Raw genomic sequence first — 27205 nt, 5'->3', positions numbered from 1 at the left:
TCCATCCAGTGGTATAATTATTCCTTGATATGTCTGCCTGTCTACTCAACAAGCCTACCTTTGAAGGCATCATCAAGATCCTCCTTGCCAAAGACAACTCCCAGGTCATGGATGGCACAGGTGTGGAACTGCACGCGGAAGATGACATCTCGAGCTGGGCTCCGGAACTTCTTGTGGTAGCACTTCAGCTGGTGGGAGAGACAGCAGAGTCCATCAGGGGCCCAGAGGTAGGAAGTTAGTCCCAGGGCGCCTCCTTATCAGCTCCATTTCTGGGCCCCAAACCCACTGATGAAGAGGTCACCCATCCCCAACAGGATCTCAGAGCTCTCTGGGGAAACTTCCAGAACAGCAGAGGTTGGAGGCCAGTCCTGCCCTGTGGGGACGAAACTATCCTCCTGAAAAGTTCCTGCATGTAAAACAGATAGCCAATGGAAATTTGTTGTATGACTCAGGGAACACAAACTGGGGCTCTGGAACAACCTAGAGGTGTGGGAACAGGTGGAAGGTGGGAGAAAGGTTCGGGGGAGGGGGAAATATGTACACTCAGGGATAATTCATGTTAATACACAGCAGAAATCAAATCAATATTATAAAGCAATCATCAATCAATTAAAAGTAAAATTTTTTAAAAAAGAAGTTCTTGCACAACAGTCAAAATGGAGAAAGTAGAAGTGGATTTAAATTGCAGGTGGAAGGAATGAAGCTGGAATTGAGGCAGTCCTGGTCACCAACAGGAAGCCCAGCGGGAACAACTCACACAGAGCTGTATTTCCCTGGGGATGCTCTGGAACAGGAGGCAAACCCAGGGAAGGCACATCCCACTGTAAGGAAGTAGGTGGACAAGGATCTTCCAGGTTAGAAGGCCTTGCAGGGCCCTGAGAGCCAGTCAACGCCCCCAAGACTGGTGGCCCACCAGGAGTGACACGCTTATCCAGAGAGACAGGAGGGGAGCAGGATGAAAAAAGAGGAAAAAACAAAGAGTGGGGGTTGCGGGGAGCTTGAGACGGAGGAGTGACTCACCAAGATGTCTCCCTTCAAGAGCAGCCCAGGCTCAATGGTGATGCAGATGCTGGTCTGGCTGTCTCCTTGGACGTTGCTATGGGATAGAGGCAGGCAGAGGGACAGAGGGCTGCTAAGGGGGCTGAGCAGTGTACCTTCTTCCCGCTGCCCCTCCACCAGGGGGCTGCCAGGAAAGCTCACTGACGCACCCCTCAGCCCTCCTCCTAGAAAAGGTTCTAGACAGCCCCCAATCCCTGACCCCAGTCCTCAGCCTCAGTTCTCCAACATTCCTGGCCTCTCATTCCTGTGGAATACCTACTAGATGCCAGACGTGTAGACAGGTTGCATTGCCTGGTAGATCCGGAGAAATGGTCGGCACCCTGTAAAGGAGGGGTGGTGTTAGCCAAGACAGCAGAAACAATGAGAGGAGGAAGGGGGAGAGGAGAGATGCAGGAAGGAAGGACCAACCAGGAGGAAGAAAAGTGAGCAGGGGAAGGAGGAAAACAGGAAGGAGAAACAGGAAAAGAAAGAGGTAAAAAAAGCTAACTTTTCATTAAAGGCATTTTGAGGGACTTCCCTGGTGGTCCAGTGGTTAAGGATATGCCTTCCAATGTTGGAAACATCGGTTTGATCCCTGGTCAGGGAACTAAGATCCCCCCTGCCACAGGGCAACTAAGCTCGCACATCACAACTAGACAGAAGCCTGCATGCTGCAATGAAAGACCCCATATTCCACAACGAACCCCAACGCAGCTAAAATTAAATAAATAAATCAATATTTGTAAAATAATAACAAAATAATAAAGACATTTTGAGTTTACGAATGTGGTCCCATCCAGCATCACCTGCCGGCAGGCACTGCCAGTATAAAACCCACTTTGCAGATGAATCAACCGGGGTGCAAAGAAACGGAAGTGGTACAGTTGAGACTCCAAGCCTAAGACTTGGCAACTAGCCAGCACTTTTGCTGCCTCCTCAGAGAAAGAGACGGAAGACAGGAGGAGAATGGAAGCCAGGGGGTTCAGAGAGTTACCTCCTTTAGACTCGAAGTTGGGGATGCCGTGCATGATCACGTGGTGCAGAAACAAGGGCTTGTTATTCATTTTGATGGAGCCAGAGAGCAGGCCGCTGAAATAATGCACATACCTGGAGCAGGGAGAGGGGCAGCTTCAGCCAGCGAGGCCTGTGCTAGAATACAGCCATCCTGTCCTCTTTCTCCCCAGCACACTGCCCTAGGTGGCCCTGCCGACTCCCCACCACCTCCATCAGCCCCCAGGCCTCCACCCTTGCTGCCTGTAGCCTTAGGTAGGGAAGGCAAACAGGTACTGATACACCTAGAGTGGGTTCTCCAGCGCCCCCTGGTGGTCAATGTGGCCATCTCTTTCGTGCTTCACTCCCAGCCCAGGAATCTCCAGCTGGACCAAATTTCTTCCCACACATTCCTGACAGGCATCATTTAGCTGTTCACTACAGAACAAGGCAGAATGATCAACCATCAAATAGCTCTGACACCCTGACCCCCAGCCCAAACCAAGTTTACATTTGTACCCACAGGCCCCAGTTGTGTCCCTACAGACGCACCAACCACATAACAATATAGTGAATAGCAAGAGCGTAATAATTTTAGTCCTTCACTTTTTCTTGCCTGGAGAATCCCACAGACAGAGGAGCCTGGCAGGCTATATCCATCCGGTCGCAAAGAGTCAGACACAACTGAAGCGACTTAGCACTCACACAAAAAGGGTACAAAGTTACTCCATATCACTTCATTTCATACTGAAGGATATCTAACTTCCCCTAATTAGTCCTATCTTTAGAGTCAACATTCCCCAATTCCCTTAACAAGGATCTCACTAGAAGACCGGAAGGAAAAGCCACCCCCACTCCTAGAAGAAAGGGAAAACTAATCCAGAAAGGGTCATGGGCCTCCCAAAGACACACAGCAAGAGGGCACAAAGGTGAGAGGGGAGCGGGTGGGAGGAGAAGGGAAGCAATCTGCCTCTGATGCATCTTCTAGAAGGAGGGACCAGTCCATTTGATCAGAGCTTCCTCCTCTCCTGACTGGCCAGAGGATGCCACTCTGGGTCAGCTGGACCAATCAGAATGTATTCTGATTTGAGGTGAGTGGGACCAGAACACTCATGACCTTGACAATGGTCTCGTCCTGACTCTCAGCCCCTTGGCCCACCTCCAGGCCTGTGGGCCTCTGTCCCTGGGCTGGGGTGGGGCCACCTTGGACTACCCTAGCAAGATAATCTGATGGGCAGCGCCAGCTCCTATTCAAGCCCCTACCCAGCCCCCAGCCCCGTTGCTCAAACCGGAAACCTGGAATGGCAGGTTCCTATCAGACCTTCTGATCGTGCCAACAGGATGTGTCTGTGTGCTGGGGACAATGAACCCAGGGGTGGGGTGACAATGAATGGGGGAGCTGCAGCAAAGCTCCTCCCTCCCTCTCTCCCTGCCCTCCACTCCTCCAGCTGATCCAATCCCTGGAAGTAACACTGACAAGGCGGGAAAGTGGCAACGAATGCCACTTTCTCAACGGTCACACTTCCACATTTGAGCACAGACAGAATTACCACCCATGAGCAGATGTAGCGACAGATATGAGGTGCAAAGCAGATACAAGGCAGATAATGTAAACACAGACACACACACACACACACCCCATGGCACACTATGTAAACACATACTGAGCACGGTGGAATCCTTGAACCATCCTATTCCTGAGAGTAACATTAATCCCTGTCCTCCAGGCTTTTAGCTGCAGAGATGTGACTGCCCTGCCCACACTCTCCAGGCCACATTGTACCATCATAAACATCACGCTCCTCTTATCTGAATCTAATCTTTTAAGGCCAAGGGCCAGACTCGTGACCAAGGACACCAGCCATATGCAGCAAGCCAGGATCGTGAACAGCAGTTTTTTCCTCCTTGGGAAGACTCTCACTGACCCACTGCTGCTGTGTCTGACAGCCTAGTCAGAATTTTCCGCACAGAAAGATATTCCATTTCCAATCTCTGACCCAGAAGCTGGCTACCCACTGCCCTGTGCTGGTTGTAAGGCACTGGTGGCCTAAGGACTCATTTGCTTCTGCTTGGGCTTCCTGCTACAATGGCAGAATCACAGTCCCCAGTGGAGCCAGCCCACTTTTAGCCAGGCAAGATGGAGGCGACAGGGTGTGAGTTGGGAAACTCCTGCCTGGAGAGGCTGGAAAGCTCCAGGACCTACAGCTAGGGGGTCCTGCTTTGTATGGTCAGTGTTCCAAGGGGCTGGAAAAGTCAATGAAACACTGTGGCCTTCATACCTGCTACCTGGACCCTTTACCCCAGACCTTCACTCATACGTTTCCTTCTTCCTTCTCAGACCTCACCTTGCATGGCATCTTCTCAGAATGGTCAGTCCATCAGAATCAGCCTTTCACATCCACCCCTAACACACTCTCTAGCCCACAATGTTCTATTTTGGCTTTTTCCCCTTCAAAGCACTTATCACTGTCTAAAATGACCTTGATGGTCTATTTACTTGTATAAAGTTCTCAACAGAATAATCAGCTTACTAAGGGCTAAAGATCATCCTGTTAACTAGATATCGCCAGCCCTTGGAACATACTAGAGTACCAAAAATTTGCCAGACGAATGAAAAAATCCATCCCTGCCCTGCTTCCTCCATGGGCTGTTGTGGACCCTGTTGTTGAGAGCCCTTTATAAAATTTTAAAGCTCTCACAGCAGAAGGGGACCCTCATCATGAGTGTCTGTGACCTCCTCAGAGCAGACAGCAATAACTTCAGCCTCCTGCAGATCCATCCAAACATGGGACCAAGAATGGCACCGCTTTCTCATACAAGCTGTCTTCTCGCATCCCCCTACTCCCTACTGCTGGGCCCGCTGCTCTCTGGCACCAACCTCAGGAGCCAACTGCTGTGCCCCTCTGTGGGTACACACAGTTGCCCACAGGTACCTGAGTTCATGCCCCTCCAGGCTGGACCTGAACATGTATGCCTTGCACACCACCACACAGGTAGACTGTTCATTCCCCATGGGTTCACGAGGCTGGTTCCCACATACCACAAACACACACACACATGTGTGTACTGGGCCAAGAGCCCTGGAGACCCACCTCCTCTGGGATGGTTGGCCAATGGGTACAATCTTATCCTCGTAGAACCGTTTCATTGCAAACCGGTCCAGGGCCTGGTCAGCACTGTGCAGAGAGATAGGTGGTCAGAGGAGCCAACTTCTATGATCCCCTTTGTCCCCCGACCCCTGCTCCCCAGACCTGCAGAGCCCTCCAGTCACTCTGTCCTGAGATGCTTTCAGGAAAGGATTGCTCCAGCATCCCTCCCTCCTTTGTGCTGCAATACTCAGCACGGGGGCCTTAGAACCAGACATCCTGGGAGCCCATCTCAAGTCTACCACTGACTTAGTAGCCCTTGGTCTTTGGGGCAGGTTACTTAACCTTTCTGAACCTGATTTTCCTTTCCTGGCAAATAAGGTGATAACTATGCCTTCTTTGAATGTTGTTATGGCAATTGAGGGAGATAACATCTCTAAAGAGCTTGGCACATGTGGGCACACAGTAGGTGCACAGGCAATGTTCACCATTAAGCAAAGATTAAGCTGGGTCAGGTTTCTTAAAGTCATAAAACTACCGTCCTATTGGCAAGCCCTTCAGAGAATACTCTACTCATCCTCGAAGAGATCATTTTATAAAGAGACAGATCATATAGCTCCACTGTTCTAGACTCTCCACCAATGTCCCTCTTAGAATAAACCCCAAAGTCCTCACCAAGGGCTGCAAGGCCCCTGGACTCTGCCCCCTCGCAGCTTCACTTCCTAGTCTTTGCCCCCTCGCTCATTCGACTCCAAACATGCCAGGCCCTGGTATTCCCACTGCTGGAATCTGCCTTCCTCTTTTCTCTGCCTGGAAGGTCCTCCGCCACCACCACCCCCAGACCACATAGGATTCAGCCCTTCCCAGCCTCCCGCCACTTAATTCCAGTCTCTGCTCACATATCACCTCCTCGAGAGACCTCCCCTCCCCACCATCTTGCTTCAGTCTCTGTTCTCAAAGGACTTGCCTCCTGCTCTTAGGGATGTGTTTGTTCACTTATTTAAAACTCACGAGGGCAGTGGCCCACCTTTGCCCACTGCTCTGTTCTCAGCACCTAGGACAGCCTGCACAGTGGCTGTTCCATAACCACTGTCAAATGACAAAATGAATGGACCAACTCCGTTGCCTCTCTGCAAAGCCAAATCAGAATGGAACCCCTCTGCTGGCTGTTTCCTGTTCTTGCTGCAAACTCCAAAGTGGGAAGATGCCCCTGATGGCCAGAGGCAGGGGCATGGATGAGAAAACGTCTAGGTGGCTCTGCTGCACCCAGATGTGTTCCAACATTTCCTTGTGACTCCCTCGCTGCTCTTTGGGGTAAATAGAAGGCAGTTTGGCAAAGGAAAGTGGCCCCAAGAAGCCAGCTGGATGGGGTGCCCATGCAGGGCCTGCCTCCCACAGCTGCCCACCCCCCACCACTGGGGCCCCAGATAGGAGGATGGTCTCTGCTCTATGCTGCCCTCTGTCCAAGGGCCCCTACCCCAGAGCTGTGGGCGGGGACTTTCTCCTTTCTGGGGGCTCCTCGCCCTGTCCTCAGCACCTCTCGTCTCCTCTGTCCTCATCCTCCAATCCCAAGGAAGGGTGAGGTCCTGGGTGGGTGGGGAAGGGGGTCCTGCTGTCAACATTCAGAGAACAGGAGACTCGGGTTCTCTTACCTGGCAGAAATGTTGCTGTAGTGCATATAAGCCGCGATCACAACGCCGATCCTGCCTCGGTTTCCCTGAAAGAGCCCCAAACACAAAAGCCTTCACTGCTAAGGCTGGCCCTCCCACCCCAGACCCCAACCAGAAGCCTTGAAGAAAAGGGTTTGGAGAGAGGGGGTGTGGCTCTCAGACACAAAAGGAGGAGGGAGGAAGCAGGTGGGGTGGAATCTTAAAAAGAAGAAACAGTTGATTATCCACCACACCTGAGGGCCCCACAGGCTGGTAGCCCCTATTTCTTGTGGGTGCTGCCCCAGACAGAATGTATTATCCCCAAGAAGGAGAATACACACAAACTTGCACACTCACACAATCCAACGATATGGGCAGGTACATGCACTCATCACACACACACATCCTGCCATCCCCGCTCTGACCTTGTTGTGTAGGACGACCACATTGTGGGGGTCTGCATTGAGCCAGGTGTCCATTGCCTTGCAGACACTGCAGATCTTCTCCAGGGCCGGGGTGTGCAGGTCAGGCCAGCCAAATTCCAGTACCTGTGGCCCAAGCCATGAGTAAGAAGTGGCAGAAGCACAGAGAGCCAACAGGGGTGGGGGACAGTGAGGGGATGTTAGTTCCTGCCTGCCCATCAAGCCCACTCGGGGGCAAGGGTGTGGAGGCTGAGGACACTGGTCCAAGACTTGTTTCTGACACCGGCTCCCTGTGGGGCCTCAGGTTAGTCACGGCCCCTGCCCCGGCCCCAGTTTTTCATATGTATATAAAGCAAAGGCTTCAGTTCAGTTCAGTTCAGTTCAGTCGCTCAGTCGTGTCCGACTCTTTGCGACCCCACGAATCACAGCACGCCAGGCCTCCCTGTCCATCACCAACTCCCGGAGTACACTCAAACTCATGTCCACAGAGTCGGTGATGCCATCCAGCCATCTCATTCTCCGTCGTCCCCTTCTCCTCGCCCCCAAAAGTCCCAGCTCCCTTTCACACGACTTCGACCTTAAGATAAGCTCTCCTCCCACAGACCCCAGGTGCTGGCTCAAGGAGGAAGAAGGAAAGCTGAAGCCTGATCACAGCTCTTTCCCAGGCCCTGGACACACAAAGAATCAAGTTTTCAGAGGCCTGAGTGGGGCAGAGAGTAGACCTGAATAGCAGTCATCAGGTTCCTTCAAACTTTAACTCACAGAACTTTAAAGTAAAAGAAATCTTGTGCTCGGAAGGACCCAGAGAGCTCATCTAATCCAGCCCATCCACTTTTAGACATGCAAACCAAAGCCCAGAGAACTCTGCCGCCCACCCAAGGTCACACAGCGATGGTCACTGGAATCCAGGGGCTGGAGCGGCACGCAGAGCCCCTCCACACATGGCTCACTCAACAGCAAGTGAAAGAACGCTGGCTGTCGGGAGCCTGCACTGGCACTTCCCAGCCGGTGCAAATCCAGAAGATTTGTCAGTTAGACTGAAAGTCCCACAACGCCAGCCCCACACCAGGGACTCTGTGTGCACACCACCAGAGGCAGGCCTGGATATAAACGACTGTACTGAGCTTTGCTTTCTGTAATTGGTATCACAGAAGCGCTACGTGCGTTTCTGTAATTCGTATCAAGAAGCGCTACGTGCGTTTCTGTTTTCCAAAGAGAAAGGGGCACAGTGACTGAACAGGCTTCGCAAACAGTCACAGCGCTTTCCTCCAAGATTCTAACATGGGATCTTTGGAGGAAGGGAGCCCAGGCAAGGAGAGCTCCCCCAAACAAACCCCCAAACAGCCACAGGCTCACCTTGGCGTGGAGCTTCGTGATGTCAGGTCTCCGCTCAGAGAGGTTGAAAAGCTAGAAGGAGGGGAAGGAAGCGGTTGTGAGAAGGCTGGCCCTTTCTCTCTCTCTGTCTTCCCTGCTGGAAATTCTACTACATGAACACACACGAAGCCCCACCAGACACACACTGACTGGTGGGAACCAACTACAGGCTCTCAGGATGAACAGGGAGACAGGGCCAGGTATGTAGACACTCAGCCCCACCCCTGGATGAGCAGACATCCTGAACTGAAGGTGAGAAGGGGATGGAATCTATCTTGGGCCCCACGTGCCACCCTCAAGGTGGGCGTCTGTCCACACTGTACGGAGATCCAGTGGTGGCAACTGATAAGCATTTGGCCATCTCTGGTTTCTACTTCACATGGTGCCTTTAGAAACTCACCCCATGGAGATGCAACTGCTCGGTGGTCACACACCTTCTATCAAAGGGCGCAAACCATTCTGGGTGGACCCTCTCAGATCCTTGACCTCCCAGGAGACATCCCCTGACACTGGACCACATCCCACGGGAATCCCCCTGTCTCTGAATTCCTGTCTTCCATCTCTGGAGGAGGCAGGCAGAACTCCCAACACCCAGCTCAAGGCCTGGGAAACTCAAAGGCCCCTGTGATGTCTCCTGGGGAGAGAAGAGGACCACAGGGTCTGGAACGGGTGGGACAGAGCGGGGAAGGTACGGCAGAGACTCATGGGACTCTGGACTCCTGAAACTGGGCAGGATCTTAGATGGCTTCTGGTCCACTCTTCATAGGCTTCCCTGTTGGCTCAGTCAGTAAAGAGGCTCCCTGCAATGCAGGAGACCCAGGTTCGATCCTTAGGTTGGGAAGACCCTCTGGAGAAGGAAATGGCAGTATTCTTGCCTGGAGAATCCTATGGACAGAGGAACCTGGTGGGCTACAGTCCGTGGGGTCGCAAGAGTCGGACATGACTTAACGACTAAACCACTGCATTACATCACTCTTGATTCCCATAAAGGAATATGCTTTATGCCATTAACAACAGCTACCACTTGGGTGTTCACAGACATCCAGGCTGCACTAAGGACTTTTCATTTAACAAGCTGTCTTAATTCTCTCCACAACCTCTGAAATAGACAGTGTCATTAGACCCATTTTACAGATGGTATCCTAAGGCTTAGTGAGGCTAAGTGCCAAGATCAGATAGTTGGTAAGAGCAGAGTCAGCATAGAACTTTCTAATGTTTAAAGCCAGATGTCTTTTTTTTTTGTCTTTTTGGCTGTGCCATGCAGCATGTGTAATCCTCATCTCCAAACCAGGGATCAAATCCATGTCCCCTGCAGCATAAGTTGTAGTCTTAACCACTGGCCCGTCAGGGAAGTCCCTAAAGCCAGACTCTTAACAACGTCCAACACAGCTGATGGATGGGTCTCTATAGAGGGCCGAATGGTGTCCCACAAAAATTCATGTCCACCCGGAACTTCAGAATGTGACCTTATTAGGAAACAGGTCCATTGCTGATGTAAGTAGTCAAGGGTCTGGTGATGAGATCATCCTGGCTTCAGAGTGGGCCCCAAATCCAATGACTTGTGTCCTTATAAGAAGAGAAGAGGACACACAGACATGGGGAAGAAGGAAGGTCATGTGATGATGGAGGCAGAGACTACAGCAAGGTGCCTACAAGCCAAGGAGCCACCAGAAGATGGGAGAAGGCAAGGAGGATTCTCCCCTACAGGATTCAGACAGAGCACGGCCCCACTGACACCTTGACTTGCACTCCTAGCTTCTAGAACTGTGGAAAAATTAATTTTGTTGTCTTAAGTCACCTAATTTGTGGGAATTAGTTACAACAGCCCTAAGGACCTAACACAGTCCCTAGACCCTGCCTCTGCTCTCTCACCGTGGCATGGCCAGTCCGTAGGTCCAGCCCACACAGACCTTCCTATAAAGTGGGCCCGAGCCCTCCTCTGGGGCCAGGATAGCTCCAATCACCTGGCCAGCCTTTCTGAGCCCCATAGTGGGTGGGGAGTCGGGGATAACCTCCTCCACATTGGTTGGGAGATTCTCCTGTCCCAAGTACGATTCTCTGTTCAGCAACACGAGGTCCCTCAAAACACACCCTGCCACAGCTCTGCCCTAAGACTTCTCAGAGGCACTGACAGCGTGGCACCTCCTCCACTTCCTGACGCTGCGACCTCAGGCAAAGACCCCACCTCTCTGTGCTCCTGCGGTAGCTGCTTCCTCGGGCTGTCATGATGAAGGAGTTAGGACAGGGCCTGGGTCATCACAGGCGCTCAATAACATGAGCATCACCCTGAGCATCCCTCCTTCTGGTCAACACACACGTACACCCACACACATACAGACACACCAACCCACACACAGCCCACTTGTACACATACACGCACAAGCACACACACATATACAAGCCACACACACCCATACACATGCACACATACAAGGACAAGCACACGCACATACGATTTGGCTCAGATGCGTGTCCCAACTACAGAGACTCCTTAGAGGACAGCTGGACAGTGAGTGAGGACTCGGACCATGAGAGATGCCCAAGGTCAAGGGCAGGGGAGAGGAGGGGGAGGAAGAGCTGGCACAGGGGCAGGTGGGACAAGACCAGCAGGAAGAGGTGGCACGCAGAAAGGACGGGCCCGGGGCCAGCGGGCGGGGGCCATCCTCACCAGGTAGTTGCCTCCATGTTTGGACTTGAGCATCTGGGCCACCTCGCAGAGGTTGCTCCGGAAGTTCTCCTCGTTGGCGGTGCTGGGGAAGGAGACGGCGATGATCCTCTCGGTGACGTACACCAGGTCCAGCTCACAGCTGGCCTCCGTGGCCCGGCTCGCACTCATGTTTCTGGGGAGACGGCAGCAGCGGATCAGAAGCCAGGCCCCCAGGACGAGGGCCAGGACCCTGCACCCCTCCACGCCGCATCTAACCCAGGGGGGCGTGGCTGCTCCCTGACTCCAAGCCAAGGCCAGAGGCTTCCCCGGGCAAGGCCAGTGTAGCCCTCAAGGCCAGTCTCGGAGAGCCGGGGAGAACACAGCTGGGCAGAAGCCGGCAAGGACCTCAGGTCGTTTCAGAAACAAAGAGTGATGACAATGGTCCTAGGTGCTCATCAGTCCTGTCGGCACTGCCTTCAACCTGTGACCTCAGAGGTCAGAGCCAGGGCCAGAGCCAGACAGGGCCGGAGCCAACCAGGGCCCAGGAGTCCAGCTCAGCTTCCCAACATATGGTGGCCACCTGGTCTGGCAGAAGCTTCTCGAAGGATCCAGGGAGGGCTCCAGAGAGGACGGAGAGCCCGAAGCGAGGGATCTTGCATCCCAGAGCTGAGCCTTCTACCGCCCTCTGCTTGCTCTGAGCTGTGGCGTGGGCAGGGAGGCCCCTCAGGGGCAGGGGCAGCTCAGGTGACACGCTCACCTGGGCTCCAGGTAAGCCAGACCACAGCGCACATTCCAGCCCTCCCTGGAGGCAGGTCGACTCCTGCCCTTTGTTCACTGGTTCTCCCCCCACCTCTGGCAGCTCCCACTGCCTCCGGGGCTGCTTCCTGCCAGTGACCTCCCTGGTTTCTAAGAGCCCAGGAGGCCGAGGATGCTGCCACAGTGGCAGGGCACCCCCAGACATCCCAGTGCCATCTGAGCTCCTAAGAGAGGTAGGGAGCTGCCTGGCCAGGACTGAGAGAGAGGAAGTGAGGGCTCACACCTTTACACCTCACCCAGCTGCTCTTCCAGAGGGGGGTCCAGGGTGAGCTGACGGGATGGGGAAAGGGGTCTCGGGAAATTGGCAATCAATTCCAAAGCCCCCCAGCGGCTTCTAGGGGCGCCTCATACCGTTCTTACCCCATCACCCGCCTCCTGCTTCCCCTCACTACCCAAGATGGACCACACTCATGCTGATAACCTCTCACTCCCTCCGGGTAAAGCTTGGACCAGAGGGGCAGTGGGAGGGATACCACTGGGGCGTTTCAGAGCGATGGGGTGGCAGTAGGGTGTACAGTCCCAGCACACGAAGAACCGGGGCAGAATCCAAATCTCCAGGGTTAGCTCTGAGCCAACTGTATAGATGGGGCTTGGAGATAGGGGAGCCAAAGGTGACATATAGCTTCTCCATGGGGACGGTGACTGGGACGCAGTGATAGAGATGCCAGTGTGCTGGGAGCCCACTGTGAACTTGGCCTCTGAGTCCTGATCATTCCCGGTCCTGCAGCCTATGGGGGTGGGGCGCCTACTGAAGGCAGAACAGCGCCACCAGCTGGACAGCATCAGCATCGCACTCTGCACGCCGATTCTCAGCTACAAGGGAGGTGGGATCTGCTAAGCGGAGCCCTCCACTCTCTAGGGACAGCTGGCAGCGGGACTACAGTCCACTGGGAGCTTAAGCTACACACCAAGCCCTCTCTGGCTGGGGCTCCAGATCTCTGGGGCCAGATTCTCACTCATCTCAGAAGCCTCGGATGAAGGAGAGGCAGAGGAAGCCAAAAAAATCAGAGAACCTGGACCCAGGACAAAGTAACTCTGGATGAGCAAAGCACCGAGTCCCCTATGATCCCTTTGCCCCAGCCCCCATCAGCCCAGCCAGCCAGAGAACCTTCCTTTTATAAATGACCCTCTAATATCAGAAGCCACTGCTCATGGAAAGGAACAGTATCTAGCACAGGCCTCAATGCCAGCCAGTCCTGAAGGCAAATCCAAGTGCTGCCTGTTGGTGGTTGCATGACCTTTAACAAGTTGCCTCATTTCCCTGAGACCCAATTTCTTCATCTGTCAAATGGGGATAAAATACTTACCCTGCAGGGTTGTTGCAAGGACTAGATGAGATCATGCAGGTAAATAAAGAATCCAGCTCAAGGACTGGCTTCAAACTAGAATTCAACATGACTGATTCCCAGTGGCATCTACCCACATCTTCTCTCTGTAGCTTCCATGTCTGCCATGCTCCCGACCAGCAGCTTCATGACTTTGGCATTAGAGACCCAAAGGCATGACTTGCTGGGAATACCCACAGTGACCTCACTGCCTGCCCCCCACCCCCTGCCCCCTATAGTCCAGGCATACCTGATGGGCTGGAGATGAGGCTGGACACTTGGTGGAACTCTGGTGGAACTCTGGGAAAGAGAAGAGAGGAGCAGCATTAGGATGGGGACCAGCTGGACGGCAGGAGAGCAGCAGAGAGCTGTCCACACAAGTGGTCAGGGCCACGGGCAAACACAGATTTCCTTCTGCTTCTGCCAACATTCCAGCTCAGGCGCCCTAAAGCCCCAGAAACAACAGCAACTCAAAGCCAAAAGCAATTGATGCCAATTCCACGTGAGTGTGCCTGTGTGCCTGCAAGCCCCCACGGGGAAACGCTTTCCTCCCTCCGGGCAAGGAAGAAATCCCCAATGCCCAGAAATGCACCAGGCCTGGGCTGGTGCCCCCTGCACAGAGTACACACTCAATAAAACAGTTACTAAATTGATGGATACTCATTTCACCTTGATGTGCTGGATTATCGGAACAGTAATCCCAAGTGGTGAACAGAGATTCAAGCATGAAAGAAGGAAAGATGAGAGCGCTAGCACCCCTCCGTCCAGCTCTGAACATTTCTCCTCTGACCACCAGCTGCCCACAAGCCTCTCCTTTAGAGCAGCAACACCAGCTCAGTCAAAAGTTTTGAGACAAGAAGCCACCAGGCACAGTGCATACCAATCAGAGCCAGGCAGCAAATCATGCTTCTAAGAACCCACTGCCCACTGTCTGTTACCTCCCTCATCTGCTCCCATCTCTAGGGTTGTCGACTGGTACAAAATTAGGCAAATGGACCCAAGCTGGTGTCCAAAACATCTCAGGGAAACTGTATGGTACGGCAACGAAAGTGCAGGATCAGAGCCCCACAGCATCCTACTAGACAACCTTGCACCACTCAATGCTCTGAGCCTCTGTAATGTCACAAGTGCTGTGCTCTGCACAGCCACTCTTCAGTCATCTCCAACTCTTTGCAACACCATGGACTGTAGCCCTCCAGGCTCCTCTGTCTAAGGGGATTCTCCAGGCAAGAATACTGGAGTGGGTTGCCATGCTCTCATCCAGGGGATCTTCCCAACCCAGGGATCGAACCCAGGTCTCCTTCATTGCAGGCAGATTCATTACCATCTGAGCCACCAGGGAAGCCCCAATGTCATGACTAAGATGCAACCATCCTCATGGGGTTATTTAAAGAGTAAAGGGAATTATGCATATCCGGCTCTTAGACGTTCTTACCATTATTACATCAAGTACAATTAAAAGGATAGTTAGAGACACAACCAAACAGTTACCTCTATAGAAAAGCAATACCCTGCATCACCAGCTGCTACCCATCCCTTCATCCACCTCACTAGATGCAGAATCAGAGCCCTACCTGGATACTCCCAGTCAGGGCCCTCTGAGCCCACTGGCACCTTCCAAACATGCCTGAGCCTCCCCTAAACCAGTCTTTCGTGACCACCAAGCTGCATCCACTTGGAGGAGAGAGGAGTACAGTCCACCAAGGAGAGGAGAAACCGAGGCTACAGCAACTCACCCCCAAGTCCTGACGACCAGCAGGATCCATCCTCAGACTCCGGGCTGGACCACTGCGGCCCCAAGAAGAGGAGCCCTCTTCAGCCCTCTCCACGCAGCACCAACGAGGAGGGGGTGGGTGGGCTCTGCAACCCTGCACCCCACTGAGCCCCAAGTCAGGGCAGCCCCCCTAAGAGGAGGACTCCCCATCCAGCCTTTTGCAAGAAGGCTGCAGCCAGAGCCCAGAGCTGCAGCGCAGCCCCAAACAGCTCAGCCTAGAGGTAGCAGGAGGAGGAAACAGCCAAGTCGTGCTGTCGGGCGGGCGGGAAGTTTCTCTGTTTCTACAGCTCTCCTGGCCCCGAGGACTTGGGTTTGCATGAGCCAGGCATGGGGAGTTAGGGGGTGGGAAGTGGGGGGAGCGGGCATAAGGAGGGGTTGAGTTGTGTTTGGTTTTCAAGACCCAAACCAGGTTGTTCCAAGACAACCCGCTCAGAGGAACGCAGAAACCCGACACTTCATCCGTCTCCGTTTCTCCGGTCCCTAATGAGGAGACGATGAACCTCCCCAGGCCCTAGGCCTGGCTCCAGGCCCCAGGGCCACCCTGCTATAAATAGCCCCTCGGGTTCCGTCGACTGCTGATCCACAGCCATGTTTGGAGGAGGCCACTACAGCTGCTTCTAACAACTGGAAGCCACAACTGTAGTAGCCAAGGCGGGAGGTGTAGCCAGGACCAGGGGCCAGGCCCCCAGGAGCCTCAGGGATACTGAGCTGGGCTTGGTGGGGAGATTGGGGAGTCAGAGGGGAGCCAAGAGCCTCCACTGGCGCAGGGGGGAAAGGGAAGCGCAGAGCAGGAGAGGCAGGTCCAGCTTCTCCACCCCCCTCCCCAGTTACAACACTCCACATTCTTCAGCCTCCCCACCCCAAAAAGCCGGGAAAGATAAATAAAAACTTGGCCCCAGCAGAGTCTGGCCACGCTGCCTCCAGAGGTGATAAGACAAAGTCCAAGCCGGCTCTGCAGTTGGGGGGGCGGGGGAGGGGAGGGAGGGGAGGAAGCCGCCCTGGACAGTGACCCTCGCGCGGAGGATGGGGACAAACAGCTGGACGGTCATCCCCTGATGAATCACTGGGCTGCCGTCTCACTGACGGGGCTTCCTGTTTTCTGCAAAGTTTGGAAGCATGTGACACTCACTGGCAGAAAGCAGACATGCACAGGTAACACGTCTGGGGATGGCGGGGCCGAGTCACAGGGAGAACTGGAGAAACACCGATGGGCCCGGGGCGGGGGCGGGGCATGCGAGAAACACGGTGACGGCACAGACAGGGGCTGGAGACCGAGCCTTTCCCAGGAAGGATGAGGTCTTCTCCGCACTCCATCATCATACCTCCTCCCATATTCAATGAACTTTGCTGAGGGCCACCAGCTGGGCACAAGGCCCCCGACCTCAGAAAGCTTCCATTCGACGAAAGAGGATTCTCATCTACGAAGCCCATGTGAGAAGCAGCCATTTGGCCTCACTGACGGCTCTGTAAAATGGGTACCACACATTCTGGTGTGATTTGCCTGTTCCATTCAGAGCCTCTGGGGAAAACTACCCAAGGGTTTTACAAAGAGTTCTCTAGGGACTTTCCTGGCCCAGTGGTTAAGAATTCCCCTTCCAATGCAGGGGATTGATCCCTGGTTAGGGAACTAAGATCCCACATACTGCAGGGCAACTAAGCTCACGCACCTGTAGCTAGAGAGAAGCCCGTGCACGGCCACAAACAGCCTGCGTGCCGCACCTAAGACCTGATGCAGTCAAATAGATAAATACATTTTTTTTAAAAAAAAGAATACTTGAAGATTTTATTTTATAAAGAAAAATAAGCTCTTGGTCTGCCTGTAATTCCATTCCTTTCCTCTCTGGGGCTCTCAAAGCCATCTACCCACAGCTCTGAACTTCTTCCCTGCGCCTGTCAAGACACAGATCCATAATAGAACTTCCGATCCAACTCCCGCAGGCACCAAGATCTCTCCCCTACCGTCATCACCAAAACGCAGTCGCTCCTTTGCTTAAAGGACACTGTAAAAGGAAATTCCACAGCCTCCCCCAAACCGTGTCTTATGTCTTTTCCTATCAGCCAGTTCCTCCTGGTATCTAACCCTCACCCTTCCTGTTGCAGATTCCGCCAACACCGTTGACCTTGGTCCTCAGTGCCGGCGGGAGCTGCTGACCACCGCTCAGATGTTCCGGGGGAACTCAGGATCTGTGACCCTCGGCTCCGTTTTTCGCCTTCATCTTCGCCACCATGAAGCAAGAGCAGGAACCCCAGGATCTGGGCGGGGTTGGTTTGGAGCAAGGACTGTGTGGGAAGATTCCTGCCTTCTTTTGAGGTCCACAGACCAAACACAACAGCACTGGACCAAAGGGAAAGCTGTTTCCGGAGCCCAGGTCCCCAAGGGGCACGGTTGGGAGGAGGGTCTGTAAGCAGCAGCAGCAGCCATGTCAGGCAGCCAGAGACTGGTGACCAGTCTACATCAGAAGCCCTTCCCCACCCCGACATCTCCTCTGGGGGCTGCGGCCACCCCCTCCCCTCTGCACCAGCCCCTCCAGCCACACCCCTTCCTCTCTCCTTCCTGCCCACCCGCCTGGATTTTTCCAAAACAAAGTGCGACACAGCACACCATCCACAAACCCTGCAACACACCAGCCTCACTGGAGGAAAACAGCCATTCCTGCCCTGTGAGTCCTGGGCCGCGGGCCAGAGACAGAAAAACAGCTCAACAAACAGGCACATTATCACAGCAGCAAGCCCCAGAGCAGCAGCCATGCTGCTTCAGAAACGGTCTCCTCACCCGGGGAGAGGGCAAGAGAGCTCAGTGGTTGGGCAGGGGACCCTGGGGTCACTCAACCCGGGACAGGTTTCTGGGAACCTCAGAAACTAGGTTTTCTCTCTTCCTTCGCAGTACACAGGTCATTCTAGAATCTGCTCACTTGCTCAGCCTTTCATGAACTCCTTTAACTAGACGAAGCAGACCAAGACTCATCACGTCCCTCCTCCCATATCAAGGCAAGACACCACTCTTACCCACCCCTGGCACGCACAGACACACACACTTTCATCCCAGATCAACAGATTTTCCCCTAAAAAACTTCTAATCCCAGCTAAGCAACAACCTCTTTCTTTCCCAGGACCAAGGTCCGACACCCTCTCATGTCAAAAAGTTCTTCACGATGTCTAACTTCACTCTCTCTTGCTGCACCTTTACCTTGTTGGATCTATCTGGCCTGGGATGGGGTTGTGGGGAGCAGCTGCCCTAGGATTCTACCTATAAGAACATCCAGACCATTGGCTAAAAGGCTTGGTTCACACGACATCACCCTGTCCCCTGGCCAAGAGTCAGGAGTCCTGGAAACACCAGATCCAGGCAGCGGTCCCAGGACGGAATGGAGAGGATAGATATTCATTGCATCTGTGAGCTCCTCCAAGCCTCTGTTTCCTCATCTATAAAATGGGTTCACAGCATCTACCATAGTGGGATGCCATGGGGGTCAAAAAATACCCAGGCCAGCTTCTGGCCCATAGCCAAAATAACAGTAATAAGAATGCCTAACATGTATTGAGCATACAGTATTCACTTTGTGAATTCACTTCGTGAATTATATAATTCACTTCATGTCCATTAAGCTAGTTAATCCTTAGTAGTAGGTACACAAAACATGACCTCCTCCCCTGCACCCCAGCCCCAGAAAATCACAAATGTGGACAAGGGTCCCTCTCAGCATGTGTACTCCACACCCAAAGGACCCATGCGTACCTTTTCCACTAATTTGAGAGGCATGTTCCTCCTCCTGGCCAGCCCCCGTGTGGCCCTGGGGACACCTCTGCCTTGCAGGGCTGGGCAATGTGGAGTGGCAGTGGGCTCGCCACCGACGTGCACTGCCTGCAGGAGCCTAGCACCTCCCTCCAGGCCCTCCCCACCGTGGGTCAGGCAGCTGTCAGATGATACGGCCCCATGCCATCAACAGCTCCCCCTGTGCCAACCGCCAAAACCACTCCCTGTTCCTCTGCAGATCGGGGCGGGAGAGGATGGAGAGGCCCACTGAGGGGTGAATTGTCAGAGAAGGGCGGGGAAGAAAGGGAAGGTCCGACTTCACTGGGCATCTGCCCCTGGGGTGTGAGCACAAGCCCAAGCACAAGTTGGGCTCAAAGCAGGGGACCCGGGGAGTCCCTCCTTCGTTCCCTGGGGTCCTTCCACTTAAGGAGTTTGCCTTTCACCCTCCACCAAAAAAAACACATGGCAGGAGAAGCCCGCGAGGTGAACCAGCCCATCTTTCAGCTTCCTCCTGAATCAGTGGCATTTAGCCATTTCCCAAGCCCCTCTGTCCAAAGAAGCAGAGCCTATGATCCCCAAGAGCCCAGGAGTCTCTCTTCATCTCTGCCCAGAGTCCCGCTTGCTGCAGTGTCACCCTTCCCCCGGCCCTTATTTAGTGGCTGCTCACCACCCAGCCAGCCCTTGCACAACCTCCCTCCCCACCCTGCAGTACTGAGGTCTGCTTAGGTGATGGGCAAATGAGCCCTGAATCCAGCTGAGCTGGATGGAGGCTGAAGCCAAGACCGAGGCTACGTCATGGGCCTGCTCACCCCTTTGCCCCACACCCCTGGTGGCTCAGACAGTAAAGAGTTTGCCTGCAGTGTAGGAGACCAGGGTTCGATCCCTGGGTTGGGATGATCCCCTGGAGAAGGAAATGGCAATCCACTCTAGCATTTATGTCTGGAAAGTCCCATGGATGGAGGAGCCTGGCAGGCTGCAGTCCACGGGGTCGCAAAGAGTCGGACATGACTGAGCAACTTCACTTTCTTACTTTCTTTCTTTTTGCAGTCTGGAATTGAGTTGAGTAACCCTGACTGCCTTTCTAGACAGGAGACTGTGAGGGATGCCCCACCAAACAAGACAGATGTGAGACATCATCCACCTTCCCGCATCCCCCACTCACCAGGGAACCACCACGTCGTCGTCTTCCTCCCCTTCCCCATACTTACATCTTCCTCAGGGTTTTTCCGTGTGTTTCCACCCCGAAAGGCCGCTTCTCCCTGGAGACAAAGAAAAGGCAGTCAGAGAGGGGAGTCGAGGAAAGTCATCAAAAGGTCCCGGGTCTTTCACTGCTGGGTGTGGCAGTGAAGGGGGTGGGGGCCTGGCAGGGGGCTTGCTTGTTTGTGTAGCATCTCTGTCCACTAAAGGCCCCTCAGAGCCAACCGCACCCATTCATGTGTGTCTCTCCTGGGGAGATATCAGTATTCCCATTTTGCAGATGAGAAAACTGAGGCACAGACAGGCTCGAGACATGCTATAGTCTCACAGAAAGAACCTTGGCCAAGTTGAGATATGAACCCAAGTCCTCCAAGCCCATCAGCTAGCTGCCAGCCTTGGTTTCCCCACTGCACGATCCACCCACTTCCTTCCCTTCCTCCCCCATGCAGCCTTGAGGAAATCATCTGTCCTTCAGCTAAGGCAGAAAGATGTGTTTGGAAAGATCTTCCTGGCTCTCTCACATGCTACATATTTAATAAAGAAGACCACATTTTAGCACTGGCCTCTCCCTCCCTGCCTGCCTCGTTCCCCAGCAATCATTTCCCAACACACAGAGGGATGGTCTGATGTCCAGCTCTCCATGTCACAAGGTCCACACCCTTCCCCAAGTTCCACAAATCTACTCCAGAAGGGTGTCCTCAAACACATCTGTTCACTGTCCCCCCATCTTCCTTCTGCTTTCCCGGCCTCCCCAAGCTGCTCCCTGCCCCCTGCCCCGCCTGCGTCACTCACCGTGTCCACTACATTCTTCGGAGCAGTCTCAGTTGTGACGGGCTGTGGACAGAGGGAGAACACAGCATGAGGCCTCAGGGCAAACAGCCCCAGGTTGGCTCTCTCCCCCGGGCTGGAGGCCATGATGGGCAGGAGGCCTCTGGAGACAGCTTGGATGGCGCCAACCTGAGACTCAGACATACTGTGCTGACCCCAGGCTTGGGGGCAGAACTTGGAAAGTGAAAAACAATCCATCCAGCTCGACAGACCTCAAGAGGGACCCTAACTCCGACCCCTCAAAAGGGAACAAGGAGTGAGTAAGCGACTCCTGTTCCTACCTGCCAGGCATGTGTACCTACACCAGACGCTTCGTCTATTCATAAGAACCAGTGAGGCAGGGACCCTGACCATCTTTGAACCTTACTTTACCAACAAGAAGAAATCAGATGAATGGACCAAAGCCACTGACTACAAAGGGGAACAAAAGGGTTGGAACCCCATCCTGGGTCTCTACGCCTCAAGCTGTGTGAAACTGCAGCAGTCCCAGACACGATGTCTCACACTTCAGTGGGCTTTCAAGGACCACTCCACATGGGCCCTGCCCCCGCTTTGCAGACCTCAATCTCCATGCCCCAAAGCTCTGCTCCATCCAGACTCCTTGCTATTTCCACATCCAGGACTTGGCTTGCGGAATGGCTTCTCCCCTTTTCCTACAAGCTCTCCTCTTCCATGAAGCCCTCTCTAAACACCCCAACAAGGGGGGCTCTCTCCCACCTTTGAACTCCAGTAAGCCTTACTGTCTGAGCTATTTATCTGATCCTCGGTGCATGAATAATCTCATTGTGGGAATAGGTCTCATTCCAACTATTGTTTTACTTGCGATTCTTATCCCACTTTTCTCCAAAACAGATTCAAAGCAGCTTTTCTTTAACCAACTCAGTTGCCACATCCCTCATGCTGGAGACTGGGGTTGATGTGTCACTAAACACCTGAGGACTGATCCTGTCCCTCACCCCGATGCCATCCTTCCCTCGCCCAGACCAACAGAAGGGCTTCCCACTAAAGGCATCCTGAAACATGGCTCCTCAGACTCCCTCATCACAAGAAAAAAGCTTCCCATTCCAGGACCACCTACTGACCACAGTCTCCAAGGCTGTTTCCAGCTCAGGGATGTGGTTAGAGGGGCGCTTGAGTCTTGCAAGTGGGCATGAGTCAAGGCCACGGAAACAAATCTTCACTGAGATGACCATGGACCCAATATAGATAATGGGTCTCAGGATAGGAGACATCGGCCCCAACTCTATCCCCAGGACCTGAGGATGCGCTGTTTATGTCTGAAGACAGGGAAATGAGCAGAATGACTTCTGAAAGGTTCTGGCATCTGGGAGAGAATTGGACCAAGATAGGCAGGAAGAGGGCTTCCCTGGTGCCTCAGACAGTAAAGAATCTGCCTGCAATGCAAGAGACCCGGGTTTGATCTATGGGTTGGGAAGATCCCCTGGAGAAGGAAACAGCAACCCACCCCGTTTTCTTGCCTGGAATATGCCAGGGACAAAGGAGCCTGGCGGGCTGAAGTCCATGGGGTTGCAAAAAGTCGGATATGACTGAGCAACTAACGCACTTTCAGGCTTGGAGGAAGGAAGCAGGCTGAGCTACAGGCAGTAGTGCTCTTTCTAAAAACGCACAAACTTTACCCTGCTGTGCTAGAGAGACAGTATGCCATGGACAGAGGAGCCTGGCGGGCTGCAGTCCATGGGGTCGCAGGGTCAGACACAACTGAGCGACGAACACACACCCACACTAGAGACAGGAGGCTGAGGCCAAAACTTCTTTCCAGGTGAATAAAACCTCCTGTGTATTTCAGGGTCAAGGCAGCTTGGGACGGTTGAGGGAGCACAGGATCCAGGAACGGAGTCAGAGCTGGGGAGGTACATCAGCCAACCACTCCCAGCCTCCTCGGTTGACCCACTTGGAGTCTGAGGATGACTCTGCAGAGCAATAAAGATGCCACATTCTGTCCCCACCCAGCCCAGCCCTAACACTCCCCCAGCCGCCCACTCCCTCCCCCAGAGCCCCCACTCCTGAGCCACAGGCCATGGGGCAGGAGGCAAATGAGCCCACAAGAAATCCCCAGGGATCCCTGTCCTAGACAGAGCTCTAGAAGCTGCCTGACAGTCGGGACCAGGGTCCCCCTCAGCCTCCCACCACCAGCCGGCCCCACCCAGCAGAGTCCTCAGAGGCAGAGCCAGGCTGCCCCACACTCGGATCCCCTGCCCATCTCTTCTGGTTCACAGCTCTGTGATGCTCACGTGGAGACCACGGGCTGCACAGAATGCCCAAGTGCCTCCACCCTGAGTGGCTCTGGCCTCCTGTGGGGAGGAGAAGGCCTAGAGAGCAGTTCACAGGGACCTTCTGCATGCAGAGTCTACACAGCACAACTGAGTCTGGACCCAGATCTCCCAGCTTCAATGCCCTCACTCTTCACAGTCTATACAATCAGCCTCCGGGACAGGGAGAAAGGACAGAAACGGGGTGGGATGGAGAAGCTAGAGACAGAATACCTGCCTCAGGTCCGTTACAGGCCCCGAAGAGCCCCTCGTCCTGCTCCCAAGAGAGCCCGACTGGGTGGAGCAGAGTGAGAGCTGGGGACCTCAAACTGGAGTGTGCCTGCCAATCACCTGGAGGGCTGCTCAGACAGGTGGGCCTCTGGGCTCTCCCCAGAGGTCAGAACCCACAGACTAGGAAAGGACCCAAAAATGTGCATTTCTAACAGGTTTCCAGGTCTAGGGACGACACTATGAAAACTACCAATCTAGACGGGCAGCGTTGGCAGCAGCCAGCCGGGCCATGTCCTGACTCTCTGCTACTAACTGTGACCTCAGGCAGGTCACCGTGTCCTTGCTGCTCTCCGGCAGGACTGCACGGTCCTATTCTGTGAGAGGCAAATGAGATGAAGCACAGAAAGCACTCAGAACAGGGCACTTAGGAAGCTCTCCATAAATGTGAGCTGCTATTCATCATCTCCACCCCACCCTACCCTGCCCCACCTTGACCCTCCTGTCCCACCCCTCCGGGGTCTGGCACAGTGCAGACCAGGGAGGCAATATTAGAAACCACAGGCCTCAGCAGGGCAAGAGCAACTTCTCTCCCTGCCAGCAATCATCTGAGCACCAGCCCCTCTGCCCGCACCCCTTCCCACGCCAGCTGGAGGCCAGCCACAGGGCCAGCCATTAAACGCCTGCCCTCAACATTAGTGAAGAGGCTTTCTGAGGAGCTAAAAATTTCCAAAAAAACACTTCCAATCTCAACACCCAGTGTTTTCCTGCAGTGTTTGCAAACATAGCCCAGCATGCACACTGCACTCCCCTCCCCTGTCCTCCACCCCTCGCCTCCACCCCAGGCCTCCTGGGATTGGAGTCCTACTTCCCTGTTTACCAGGCACTGACAGTTCTGGGGCTAGTGGGAATGAAAAAGGCAAGGGACCTAGTAACAGGAGAGGGGTCTCCCCTCAGGCCGCCCCTGTCCCAGGCCCTGCAGGGAGGCTTGGGTATGCTACAGGAAGCTCCCAGGCCATCAGGGCTTCAGTGGCTGACAAGAGACCCACTAGGCCTCAGCTGTCACCCTAACTTTAGCGTGCATACACACCTATTTTTGCACACCACTCCTCAGACACCATCTCCTCCCTCCCCATTTCACAGATGGGGAAACTGAGGTACAGAAAGGTACGGTTATGATTTGCTCAGCCTCTCACAGTGAGATGCATGGCAGGACTCCGGTGGGCACTCATGTTTTATAAAGCCCACCACTGAGCCCACCTGCTGCCTCTCACCCCAATTCCCAGCTGGCCTGCAGGCGGGTGAGCAGGTGCCAGCTGGCCAACTCTGCTTTTCCTTCCCCCTAAGGCTCATCAGTCCCATGTGGCTCAGCCGATAAAGAATGCACCTGCAGTGCGGGAGACCTGGGTTCGATCCCTGGGTTGGGAAGAGCCCCTGGAGAAGGGAAAGGCTACCCACTCCAGTATTCTGGCCTGGAGAATTCCATGCACTGTATAGTCCATGGGGTCGCAAAGAACTCGGACACGACTGAGCAACTTTCACTTTCACTTTTCATGGTTCAGCAGTAGAAGGATGAAGCAGATGAACCCAGATAAAGCTAGTACCCCCCCATTTGGCCCCACCCCCTGCCCAATCCCAGAACAAACCCAGGCTTTTCAAAGCCAAATCACTGTCCCACCAGGGGTCTTCCAGAATGCCTCCTGCCCCCAGGCAGGACAACTCAAATCCAGCTCAGGAGCAAGTGGAAGGGTTTGGACCTGGTACTGCTTGACGGTCAAGTCTCATGGTGCACAACCCGGAGAGCAATACCTCCTCCAATGTTGCACCCCAGGTGCCTCACTTGCCTGACCTCTTTGTGGTCCTGGTCTGGAGGCGCCTTTTCATAATGTGACTGCAGTAACAAGGACGACTCAGCAGGTACTAAGGATGCCCTGGGCTTAATACCAGGCTCTTCACTTTCATGATTATCAGTCCTCATAACCAATGTTCACCAGGTAAGCATTATCCCATTTCACAGGTGAGGAAAACTGAGGGGCCAAGAGGTTAAATCACCCGACCAAGGTCACATAGCCAGTAGATAAAGACAGCTGGTTTTTTAACATGGCTGTTTACATCCACCTCATGCTCAGTCTCTCTTGGGCATAATCTTCATCCAGTTCCCCTTACTCTTAATCAACTGCCCTCCTGTTGGGAACAAGCTTTCTGTGGCTTAAAAACTAATTGTCTCGGCCCCTCAGGAGGATGAGGCTTCTTCAGTACACTTCCAGAGGAAGAGGAGGAAATGGGCTGCAGTAGGAGAGACTGGGATCAGACATCAGAAAGAACTTCCTGAACGCGAGGGGTTGTGAACCACAGGATGGATAAGGGAAGTTGCACATCCTTTGCTCAATTTTTTCTTTTTTTTCCAAAAAAAGACAAGCATGTCCTCTCAGTGGGTTTAACCATCCCCAATGGTGTGGGCCGGAGGAGGGGCCAGTCTGCTGAGGCTGCTGTGGCTGGGATGACTGCCTCGAGGTTCATGCAAGAGGACACGTCGGTGGCCGGCAGGGAGGGTGGGCTGGGAAAAAAATGTGTCTGTGGGCTGCTGTTCTGGAGGAAGGAAAAGGCAGAGGGCCATGGCGGGTGGGGGGAGGTGCCCAAGCCCTGGGCTTGGGGGGAGGAAGGGCTGGGCAGAATGCGGACTCAGCCTCCGGAGGAACATTCCGTCCAGAAATTCCTCACACCCTCCCCCCTCCCAACCCTCCAGCTCTCCCCTCTCTTGCCCCCTGGGAGGCCTGGAATCCGGACAGTTTTTCAGGCCAAAAAGACCCCATGACATCACATCTACTGCCATGGATGGACTGTGAGGTCAGGGACAGTGCTGCCTGCCCATTGGGAGGCGAATCGAGGACCCCAGAGCACATTATTCTAGGCTCATGTGTTCTCAAAATAGAGCCCTAAGCAGATGAAGAAAAGGGGCTGAAAGCCAAAGGGAAGGGCAGGGAAGCACCATTAATGGGGCACTTAGAGGGGGCGTGGCCGGGAGGGCACTTCGCAGGCCCCACAGCCAGTCGGGGACCAGTAACCTGGTAACAAGGCCGCAGCAGCAGCAGCAGCAGCAGGCAGGAGAGCATTCTGAATCTCTCTCGGCCAATGAGGACACTGAGTTTCCAGGATGGTTGGCCAGTTCCACTTGAGCTCCGGTCAGCCCTTCGCCTCCAGTTATTTCCCAGCATCCCAGGAAGAAGGGGTCATCACGACAGAGGGCAAGGGGCTAAGGGGGAGGGCGCCAGCAGCCCGGGGCCCATGAGTCTTTGAGTGAAGTTGCTGCAGAGGCCACCAGAGTAAAAGAGCAGGCTGGATGTGAGCAAATGGAATGTGATGTCTGATTTTTCCCTGCATCCCCAGGGAGGGGCTCAGACAAGCTCACACCTGTCTTCAGGGTCCCCCCAATTCACCCTGAGGGACCCAGGACACAACTCCAGGTGGTTGAGGCTGGGCAACTGTGGACCCCGCCCCCCTACCCTGTCTTGCTTGCTTGCGCTCACCGGGCCGGCCCTGAGCCAGGCTGGAATACTTCTCACCCCCTCCTGCCACCCTCTCTGCCCTGTGGCTGTTGTTCTCCTCCCTCTCGGTCAGGGCACTAGGGGTGTGCACCTCCCCAGGCCCTTCCTCCATTACCCCCTGGCTGCCCTTGCACAAGTCTTCCAACCCACGACCAGTGACATCTGGTCTACCAGCCCTCCTCCTGGCAGCCCCCGAGGCCCCGAGCCACACCCCACAGCTGGTGGCAGACTTCACTCACAACGCCTGCTTTGGGTCACTTCC

The 27205-nt window shown here is 54.2% G+C and overlaps 1 protein-coding gene across 9 annotated transcripts in view; it reads right to left on the bottom strand.

Moving 5' to 3' along the window:
* The window catches only part of TNS1 (tensin 1), a 244910-nt gene that overhangs the window by 81816 nt on the left and 135889 nt on the right, over nt 1–27205 (bottom strand). For 8 of the 9 annotated variants that reach the window (XM_055397230.2, XM_055397229.2, XM_055397231.2 and 5 more), the window contains 12 exons: nt 20865–20906; nt 20084–20134; nt 13598–13647; nt 11228–11399; nt 8542–8592; nt 7189–7311; nt 6767–6831; nt 5121–5204; nt 2033–2145; nt 1319–1379; nt 1021–1096; nt 59–188 (listed from right to left, as the gene is read on the bottom strand). In XM_055397230.2, the coding sequence (XP_055253205.2) occupies nt 59–188; nt 1021–1096; nt 1319–1379; nt 2033–2145; nt 5121–5204; nt 6767–6831; nt 7189–7311; nt 8542–8592; nt 11228–11399; nt 13598–13647; nt 20084–20134; nt 20865–20906 (1018 nt within the window). Of the gene's footprint in view, nt 1–58; nt 189–1020; nt 1097–1318; nt 1380–2032; nt 2146–5120; nt 5205–6766; nt 6832–7188; nt 7312–8541; nt 8593–11227; nt 11400–13597; nt 13648–14285; nt 14704–20083; nt 20135–20864; nt 20907–27205 lie in introns of those variants that run through there. The other variant, XM_055397238.2, reaches the window with a different exon arrangement.

The sequence above is a fragment of the Moschus berezovskii genome, chromosome 2, assembly GCF_049115385.1.
Source record: "Moschus berezovskii isolate FMDL1 chromosome 2, NW_MosBer_1.0, whole genome shotgun sequence".
Taxonomy (NCBI): Eukaryota; Metazoa; Chordata; class Mammalia; order Artiodactyla; family Moschidae; genus Moschus; species Moschus berezovskii.
This window is presented reverse-complemented; position numbering and strand designations above follow the sequence as displayed.